General features: G+C 44.7%; 1 protein-coding gene across 1 annotated transcript in view; it reads left to right on the forward strand.

Moving 5' to 3' along the window:
- atrnl1a (attractin-like 1a) overlaps window positions 1-10,000 on the forward strand; it is a gene marked incomplete at its 5' end in the record, with an annotated part of 358,740 nt that overhangs the window by 122,681 nt on the left and 226,059 nt on the right. The window contains 1 exon segment of the mRNA XM_053333595.1: window positions 8,170-8,222. Within this exon segment, the coding sequence (XP_053189570.1) occupies window positions 8,170-8,222 (53 nt within the window).

The following is a 10,000-nucleotide window of genomic DNA, read 5'->3' on the forward strand; positions in this document are numbered from 1 at the left end:
ATCGTCATCGTCAGCGTTTAGGGCTGAATGTTATTTGACAGGTTTGGATGCAATTACTGATAAGATGGCAGAGTTTCTTTATTGATACTAAAACAATATATTATTTAATGTCTTAGTTGGAGAAATGCTACAAATCCATTTTATTTTCAATTAACTAAAGAAGTCAAGTTCTTAACCTTCGTGTCGTCCTGACTGTTCCTTCTTTCCTTCCTTCCTCCCTCCCTTCCTTCTCGGAGGAAGAAGGAAGGAAGGGAAGAAGGGAGGAAGAAGGAAGGAAGGAAAGAATAAGGAAGGAAAGGAAAGGAGGGAGGGAGGAAGGACGGAATAAAGGAAAGAGGGAGGAAGGGAGGAAGAAGGAAGGTAGGAGGGAGGGAGAAAGGAAAAGAGGAAGGAAGGAAAGAAAGACAGATGAAAGAAGGGAAGGAGGGAAGGAAGGAAGGAGATAGGGAGGAAGAAAGAAGGAAAGGAGGGAGGGAGAGAGGAAGGGAGGAAGAAAGAAGGAAAGGAGGGAGGGAGAGAGGAACAAGAGGAAGGAAGGAAAGAAAGACAGATGAAAGAAGGAAAGGAAGGAAGGAGATAGGGAGGAAGAAAGAAGGAAAGGAGGGAGGGAGGAAGGAAGGAAGGAAGGAAAGAGGGAGGTAGAAACAAGGAAGGAGGGAGGGAGAGACAAAGGAATGGAGGAAGGAAGGAAAGAAAGACAGACAGATGAAAGAAGGGAAGGAGGGAAGAAGGAAGGAGATAGGGAGGAAGAAAGAAGGAAAGGAGGGAGGGAGGGAAGAAGAAGGAAGGTAGGAGGGAGGGAGAAAGGAAAAGAGGAAGGAAGGAAAGAAAGACAGATGAAAGAAGGGAAGGAAGGAAGGAGATAGGGAGGAAGAAAGAAGGAAAGGAGGGAGGAAGGAAGGAAGGAAAGAGGGAGGTAGAAACAAGGAAGGAGGGAGGGAGAGACAAAGGAATGGAGGAAGGAAGGAAAGAAAGAAAGACAGACAGAGGAAAGAAGGGAAGGAAGGAAAGAAGGATGGAAGGATTTCTATGTGTTTCTATGCTTGAGTAGCTGAGTCAGTGTGTGTTTTAAGTGATGAGGCGTTCAGGGTCCTGCGTGGCCCTTTATCTCGTCCCCATTAGGACGCTGTAAGCAGCTTAATTGTCCATCCCCTTTTTGTTGGAGCTCTGTGTCCAGGACTTAAATGTCCCCCAAGAGACTGAATATGGAAGTCTGCTTTATCTCTCTTTGTTCTAGTTCTACATGTTGGATTTATGTAACATACGTAAAAAAAAGGGGGAGAAAGAAAAAGAGGAAGGTAGGAGGGAAGGAAAGAAGTAAGGGAGGAAGGAAGGGAAAGGAGGGAGGAAGGCAGAAAGAAGGAATGGTGGAAAGAAGAAGGGAGGAAACGGGGGAGAAAGGAAAAGAGCAAGGGATGAAGGAAGAGAAAGGACAGATGAAATATGTAAGGCAGGAAGGAAGGATATAGGGAAGAAGGAAGGAGATAGGGAGGGAGGAAGGACAGACGGAAGGAAGCTGCAGAAAGTTCTTTGCATGGCATTGAAATTAGTGTGTGTGTGTGTGTGTGTGTGTGCGCAACCTTCCATCCTTCCTTCATGCCTTCCTTCCTTCCCTCCCTCCCTCCCTCCCTTCTTTCCTTCCTTCCTTCCCTCATTCCCTCCTTCCTTCCTTAATACCTTAGCTTAAAAGGAGAGAGGGGAAAAAAAAGAAAAGTTTAGTGATTATAATGTGTGATAGAAACATTTAGTAGATCATATTGGCTCCAGGGAAAGCCTCCGGGCGATTTGACATCACATTCCTTCCTTCCTTCCTTCATTCCTTAATACCTTCCTTCCTTCCTTCCTTTAATACCTTCATTCCTTCCTTCCTGGCTTCTTCTTCCTTGCATCCTTCCATCCTTCCTTCATGCCTTCCTTCCTTCCTTTCTTAATACCTTCCTTCCTTCCTTTCTTAATACCTTCATTCCTCCTTCCTGCCTCCTTCCTTCCTTCCTCATTGCCTCCTTCCTTCCTTCCTTCCTTCTGTCCTTTCTTCATGCCTTCCATCCTTCCTTCATTCCCTCCCCCCTTCCTTCCTTCCCTCCTTCCTTCCTTAATACCTTCCTTCCTTCCTTTCTTAATACCTTCATTCTTTCCTTCCTTCCTTAATACTTTCATTCCTTCCTTCCTGCCTTCTTTCTTTTACTTGCATCCTTCCTTCATGCCTTCCTACCTTCCTTCCCTCCTTCCTTCCTTTCTTCCTTCCTTCCTTAATACCTTAATTCCTTCCTTACTGCCTTCTTTCTTTCCTTGCATTCTTCCTTCCTTCCTTCCTTCCTTCCTTGCTTCCTTCCTTCCTTCCTTCATGCCTCTTTTCCTTCCTTCCTTTCTTCCTTAATACCTTCATTCCTTCCTTCCTGGCTTATTTCTTTCTTTCCTTCCTTACTGCCTTCTTTCTTTCTTCCTTCCTTCCTCCCTCCCTCCCTTCTTTCCTTTCTTCCTTCCCTCCCTCATTCCCTCCTTCCTTCCTTAATACCTTAGCTTAAAAGGAGAGAGGGGAAAAAAATAAAAGTTTAGTGATTATAATGTGTGATAGAAACATTTAGTAGATCATATTTGGCTCCAGGGAAAGCCTCCGGGCGACTTGACATCACATTCCTTCCTTCCTTCCTTCCTTCCGTCCTTCCTTCCTTCCTTCCTTCCTTCCTTCCTTCCTTCCTTCCCTCCTTCCCTCCCTCCTTCCTCCCTCCTTCCCTCCTTCCTTTCTTAATATCTTCCATCCTTCCTTCCTTTCTTAATACCGTCATTCCTTCCTTCCTTTCTTAATACCGTCATTCCTTCCTTCCTGCCTCCTTCCTTCCTTCCTTCCTTCCTCCCTTCCTTCCTTCCATCCTTCCTTGCTTCCTTCCTTCCTTCCTTCATGCCTCTTTTCCTTCCTTCCTTTCTTCCTTAATACCTTCATTCCTTCCTTCCTGGCTTCTTTCTTTCTTTCCTTCCTTACTGCCTTCTTTCTTTCTTCCTTCCTTCCTCCCTCCCTCCCTTCTTTCCTTCCTTCCTTCCCTCATTCCCTCCTTCCTTCCTTAATACCTTAGCTTAAAATGAGAAGTGGAAAAAATAAAAGTTTAGTGATTATAATGTGTGATAGAAACATTTAGTAGATCATATTTGGCTCCAGGGAAAGCCTCCGGGCGGTGTGACATCACATTTATCACAATGAATCATCTCCCTGTGCTGAGACGAGCCAACACCGTCCTGAATGTTGCTTTTAAAGTCACAGAGTTTCTCCTGAGGCGACGCTCCACTCCCTCTCCAAATCCCCAAAACTGTTTAGTTTAATAAGCTGCTGTCGTCCTGGAAGGTCCACTTCCACACTACACTCCACCTTTCTCTCTCTCTTTCCTTCCTTCCTTCATTACTTACTTATTTCCTTCCTTCTTTACTTATTTCCTTCCTTCTTTACTTATTTCCTTCCTTCCTTCCTTCCTTCCTTCCTTCTTTACTTATTTCCTTACTTCCTTCCTTCTTTCCTTACTTCCTGCCCGCCTTCCTTCAATTCTTCTTTTCTCCCTTCGGTCCATCCATCCTTCCTTCCTTACTTACTTACTTATTACCTTCCTTCCTTCCTTCCTTACTGCTTTGCTGCCTTCCTTCCTTCCATATTGCCTACCTTCCTTCCTTCTTTCCTTCTTTCTTGCTCTCCTTCTTTCTTGCCTTGCATTCTTCCATCCTTCCATCCTTCCTTCCTTCCTTCCTTCCTTCCTTCCTTCCTTCCTTCCATACTGCCTCCCTTCCTTTCTTCTTGCCCACCCTGCTGCCTGCCTTCCTTCCCGCCTTCTTTCTTTTCTTGCATCCTTCCATCCTTCCTTCATGCCTTCCTTCCTTCTCTCCTTCCTTCCTTCCTTCTCTCCCTGCTTCCTTCCTTCTGTCTTTCCTTGCATCCTTCCGTCCTTCCTTCATACCTGCCTTTCTTCCTTCCCTCATTCCCTCCTTCTTTCCTTCCATCCATCCTTCATGCCTTCCTTCCTACCTTCCTTCCTTCCTTCCTTCTCTCCCTCCTTTCTGCATTCTTTCTTTTCTTGCACCCTTCCATCCTTCCTTCATACCTTCCTTCATGCCTTCCTTCTTTCCTTCCTTCCATCCTTCCTTCCTTCCTGATTAGCCTCCAAAAAAGTCTTGCTGCTCTTTGATATGTTTTATTGTTGTTGTAAATGATTCAGGATGCAGCAAGGTGTGTGTGTGTGTGTGTGTGTGTGTGTGTGTGTGTGTGTGTGTGTGTGTGTGTGTGTGTGTGTGTGTGTGTGTGTGTGTGTGTGTGTGTGTGTGTGTGTTTTAAGACCTCGTCCTTGTCCGCAGGTTTTTTATATAGCAGAATGAAATATTCAGTATGCAGCTCTGCTCTGTGACCTGCTGCAGCGCTACAAGCTACGAGCTAACACACACACACACACACACACACACAAACACACATACACACTCCTGCAGCACAACACAACATGACCTCTTGTTCTTGTTCATTTATTCCTCTTTTTTATTTCCCCTCCTCCCTCCTTCGTTCTTTTCATGTTTGAGTTTTGTCCAACACTGTTTTTTCTGCTCTTGCCCTCACCTCCTTTATTCTCTCCATCCTGTGTCACATTGTGAAGCAGTGTGAGAAGAGAAATGTGATGTGTGTGTTTTTTAAATCCATATTTAGTCAGAGAGCTTCATGCACTTTTGATAAGAAGCAACTTTCCTGTTCCTTCTTTCTTTCCGTCCTTCCTTCCTTCTTCCATCCCCGTTTCTACCATCCTTCCGTCCTTCTGTCCTTCCTTCCTTCCTTCGTTCGTTCCTTCCTTCCTTCCTCCCTTCCTTCCTACCTATCCTTTCCCTCCTCACTTCCTTCCTCCCTCCCTCCTTCCTTCTCTCTTTCTAACCCCCTACCTTCCTCCCTTCCTTCTTTCCTCTGTCCTTCTTTCCCCTGTCCTTCTTTCCTTCTTTCTTCCCTTCCTTCCTCTTTTCCGTTCTCCCTCCCTCCCTTCTACATTCCTTCCTACCTTCCTTCCTTCCTTCCTTCCTTCCTCCCTCCTTTCCTTCCTTCTTCCTTCTTTCCTCCCTCCCGCTTTCTCTCTTTTTTCCTTCCTCTCTCTTTCCTCCCTCCTTTCCTTCTTCCTCCCTCCCTCCCTTCCTTCCTTGACTCGAGGACAACAGGAGGGTTCGTTCACTTTTCTTTCTGTTTTTTCCTCTTGGCCTCCAATGGAAGTTTTGTAGCTTTTTATTATTCAAGTGCCAGCCAATCATTTTCATATCTGTGGTCTAAAACTAATCGTCCGTCTTGACACTTAAATTACCTCAGAGCACGAACATCATGTCTTGGTGATATCTGAAAGAAAAATAAACCCAATAAACCTGAAATATGTTTTTTTTTTTTTTACCTTTACTGAGTATTAATATTTACATTATCCTTAAGAGCTCTCATACAGATCTCATTACTGTATGTATTAATGAGTACTTCCTTTCCTTCCTCCGCCCTTTCCTTCCTTCTTTCATTCCTCCCTCATTCCCTCCTTCTCTCTTTCCTTCCTCTCTTTTCCTTCCTCCCTCCTTTCCTTCCTTCCTTCCTTCCTTTCCTCCCTTTCTTCTTTCCTTCCTTCCTTCCTCCTTCCTTTCCTTCCTTCCTTCCTTCCTCCCTCCTGTCCTTCCTTCTTCCTTCTTTCCTCCCTCCCTCCTTCTCTTTTTCTTTCCTTCCTCCCTCCTTTCCTCCCTTTCTTCTTTCCTTCCTTCCTTCCTTCCTTCCTTCCTTTCCTCCCTTTCTTCTTTCCTCTCCTTCCTTCCTTCCTCCCTCCTGTCCTTCCTTCTTCCTTCTTTCCTCCCTCCCTCCTTCTCTCTTTCTTTCCTCTCTCTTTCCTTCCCTTCCTTCCTTCCTCCATCCCCCTTTCTTCCATCTTTCCTTCCTCCCTTCCCTCCTTCCTTCCTTCCTTTCTTTCCTCCCTTCCTCCCTTCCTTCCTTCCTTCCTTCCTTTCCTCCCTTTCTTCTTTCCTTCTTTCCTCCCTCCCTCCTTCTCTCTGTCTTTCCTTCCTCTCTCTTTCCTCCCTTCCTTCTTTCCTTCCTCCATCCCCCTTTCTTCCATCTTTCCTTCCTCCCTCCTGTCCTTCCTTCTTCCTTCTTTCCTCCCTCCCTCTTTCTCTCTTTCTTCCCTCTCTCTTTCCTTTCCTTAAAACCTCTCATACAAATCGCATTACTGTATGAATTAATGAGTACATGGAGAAATCAATAGGTTTTCTTCTTCTTCTCTTTTTTTTTTTAACCTAATCGAGTTTGCGGTGGAGCTCGCTGGTCATTACAGACTTTCGCTTATACACTAAAGGTCATAACTTTCAACCAAAGCCAATTACTGTCCATCAACGCATGTGTATGTCTTTTTAAGAGACTGTGAAGCTCTAACGAGTCACAGTGAAGAGAGTCGGATAGAAAATGTCCAAATGTCCAAATAAAAGGCAGATAAATAAAAAGAAGCAGAGAGCAGATTGTTGTTTGACAGCAGAGCCAGTTCAGTGTTGGATGGATTATTTCACACTGCAAAACTATATCATTTTTTCCTCCCTTTTTACCTTCCTTCTGTCCTTCCTCCCTTCCTTCCTTCCTTCCTCCCTTCTTTCCTTCCTTCATGTCTTCCTTCCTTCCTTCCTTTTTTCCTCCCTTTTTACCTTCCTTCTGTCCTTCCTTCATTCCTTTCTTCCTCCCTCCTTTCCTTCCCTCCTGCCTTCTTTCCTTCCTTCGTTCTTTCCTTCCCTCCTGTCTTCCTTCTTTCCTTCCTTCCTTCCTCCTTTCCTTCCCTCCTGTCTTCCTTTCTTCCTTCCTTCTGTCCTTCTGTCTTTCTTTCCTCCGTCCCCCTTCCTTCCTTCCTTCCTTACTTCTTTCCTTCCTTCCTCCCTCCCTCCCTTCCTTCCTTCCTTCTTTCCTTCCTTTTTTCCTCCAATTTTACCTTCCTTCTGTCCTTCCTTAATTCCTTTCTTCCTTCCTTCCTTTCCTTCCTCCCTCCTTTCCTTCCCTCCTGCCTTCCTTCCTTCTTTCGTTCTTTCCTTCCTGCCTTCCTTCCTGCTTTCCTTCCCTCCTGTCTTCTTTCCTTCCTTCCTGCCTCCTTTCCTTCCCTCCTGTCTTCCTTTCTTCCTTGCTACCTTCCTTTTTTCCTTCCTTCTGTCTTTCTTTCCTCTGTCCCCCCTTCCTTCCTTCTTTCCTTCCTTCCTTTTTCCTCCCTTTTTACCTTCCTTCTGTCCTTCCTTCCTTCATTCCTTCCTTTCCTTCTTCCATCCTTTCCTTCCCTCCTGTCTTCCTTCCTTCCTGCCTCCCTTCCTTCCTTCCTTCCTTCCTTCCTCCCTTCCTTCCTTCCTTCCTTCCTTCTTTCCTCCCTTTCTTTCTTCTGTTCTTCTTTCCTCCGTCCTCCCTTCCTTCCTTCTGTCCTTCTGTCCTTCTTTCCTCCATCGTCCTTTCCTTCCTTCCATCCCTCCTTCCCACCTTCCTTCCTTCTTCCTCCCTTCCTTCCTTGACTCGAGTACAACAGGAGGGGTAAATAACTCACACAAGAGCTTTTCATATTATAATTGAAAACAATGAGAATAAAAACCAATTATTACCTGAAATGGCTCAAATAAATTAAAAAAAACTAAACAAAAACACAATAAGATAGTTTCCCAAATGGTTTGCTGGTAGAATATATGTGAGTTTTACTAAAAAATATGCAAAATCTAATTAAAAAGACAGGAAAAATGCATAAAAACGTACATCTTTTAATAAGCTCTTTTCAATAAGTGTGAGTAGAAGAGTTTTTAGCATCAGGAAGTTCTCTCTCACACTGCGGTTCAAGGTGTTCTGTCTGATAATTATGTGTGATTGTGCGCTTCTGGGTAAAACAGAGCAGCTACGGCGAGACGAGACTGTCGGGGGAAATCACCTCGGCAAAAAGGGAGAGAGAGAGAGAGAGAGAGAGAGAGAGAGAGAGAGAGAGAGAGAGCTGGGCGAAGACAATACCTGCAGCAAAGCCCACCTGACTCGCTCCGAAAGCAACCAGCACTAATACAAAAATATGTCTCTTTGTAAAAAACTCTGCCCTGTGTTGAATGCTAATGCCTTTTTTTTATTCTTTCCTTCCTTTCTTTCTTTCTTTTCTTTTCTTTCCTTCTCCATCTTTCTCTCCTCTCCTGTGTGGTTTCCAGATGTGACTCGGAGAACCGTTACCTTGGCAACCCCCTCAGAGGAACATGTTATTGTGAGTATCCTGCCTGCCGCCACACCTGAGTCTCCCCTCGCCTCCTTGGCCTTCGCATCGACTCTCTCTCACACACACACACACACACACACACACACACACACACACACACACACACACACACACACACACACACACACACACACACACACACACACAAAACATATAAAGAAGCAGCAAGACTTTTTCGGAGGCTAATCATAGACTAGCACTCAAATACTTCCAATAAACTGAGATTTGAGTTGAAAAGGGCAGAATGTGCTTATATTGTATTTCTTTTTTGACAAGAAGGAAGGAAGGAAGGAAGGCAGGAAGGAAAGAAAGGAAGGCAGTATGGAAGGTAGAAAGGACGGAGGGAAGAAAGGAAGGAGGAAAGAAAGGAAGGAAGTCATGAAGGAAGGATGGAAGGATGCAAGGAAAGACAGAAGGAAGGAAGGAAGGAGAAAAGGAAGGAAGGAAGGATGGAAGGCAGCAAGGTGGGCAAGAAAGAAGGAAAGAAGGGAGGCAGTATGGAAGGTAGGAAGGAAAGAGGAAGGAAGGAAGGAAAGGAAGGGAGGGAGCAAGGGAGGAAGGAAGGAAGGAAGGAAGGAATGAGGGAAGGAAGGTATGAAGGAAGGATGGAAGGGTGCAAGGAAAGACAGAAGGAAGGAAGGCAGGAAGGAAAGAAGGAAAGAAAGGAAGGCAGTATGGAAGGTAGAAAGGAAGGAAGGTAGGAAGGTAGAAAGGAAGGAAGGTAGGAAGGAGAGAAGGAAGGAAGAAAGGAAGGAGAGAAGGAAGGAAGAATGGAAGAAAGGAGGGCTGCAAGGTGGGCAAGAAAGAAGGAAAGAAGGGAGGCAGTATGGAAGGTGGAAAGGAAGGAAGGAAGGAAAGAAGGAAGGAAAGGAAGGCAGCTGCCACACACACAGACACACACAAACACACTCTCACACACAAACACTCTCACACACACACACACACACACACACACACAGAGAGCTAAAGTTTGCCTCCTCCACACAGCGCTGATCTCTGGCCCCTTTGATTAGCATGTCTGTACCTAAGGAAGAAGAAGTAGCGAGGACTGCCAGTGCAATGATAAACAGATACTGCTGCAACCCAAAATGATCTTTCTGAGTATCAAACACTTACCGTCTGTCCATGCAGGAGGTTACTGGAGGGTTCATGGTGGGAAAAGGCTATCAGAGCATCCCAAAAACACCTCCCAAAACACTCAGAATGTGTTTACCCGCTGTTTTGTAAATGCTTATATCATATGGAAACTGTAGTAGTGGTGCATTAAAGCTTTGGAGCTTCTATAAGAGCAATAATAAGTCCAACTAAGAGTGCATTCAGACAGCTAACATTGTTATAAAATGGAAATGAAACTCTCACGATAGCAAATAATGTTGTTTTTGCTCTGCATTAAAAACCATAGGAGATGACATGAGACAGCCATGCACAGCGGAAACAATGTGACCGTGACTTATTGGGTTTAAAGTAATGAAAAGAGGCCGATCGTGCTGTTTTTTAATGGTCGCTATGTCAAAGAAATGTAATGTTAGTAGTAGAGTTACTGAGCTGCATCAGTGCTAGCAGAGATTAGCTGTAGGCTAAGTGATGATAAAGCAACTCTGACTCTATCTTCTCTCTCACACTCACTCTGTATCTTACATGCAATATTTACAGAGCATGTGAGAATTTATAGGAAACCTGACATGCAGTTATTTTGAAATTTCACCCAGTTTTAGATGATGTTTTTATGGGTGCAAAGCCATAGACTGTATAAAAGAAATGGACGT

Source organism: Scomber japonicus, chromosome 14, assembly GCF_027409825.1.
Source record: "Scomber japonicus isolate fScoJap1 chromosome 14, fScoJap1.pri, whole genome shotgun sequence".
Lineage (NCBI taxonomy): Eukaryota > Metazoa > Chordata > Actinopteri > Scombriformes > Scombridae > Scomber > Scomber japonicus.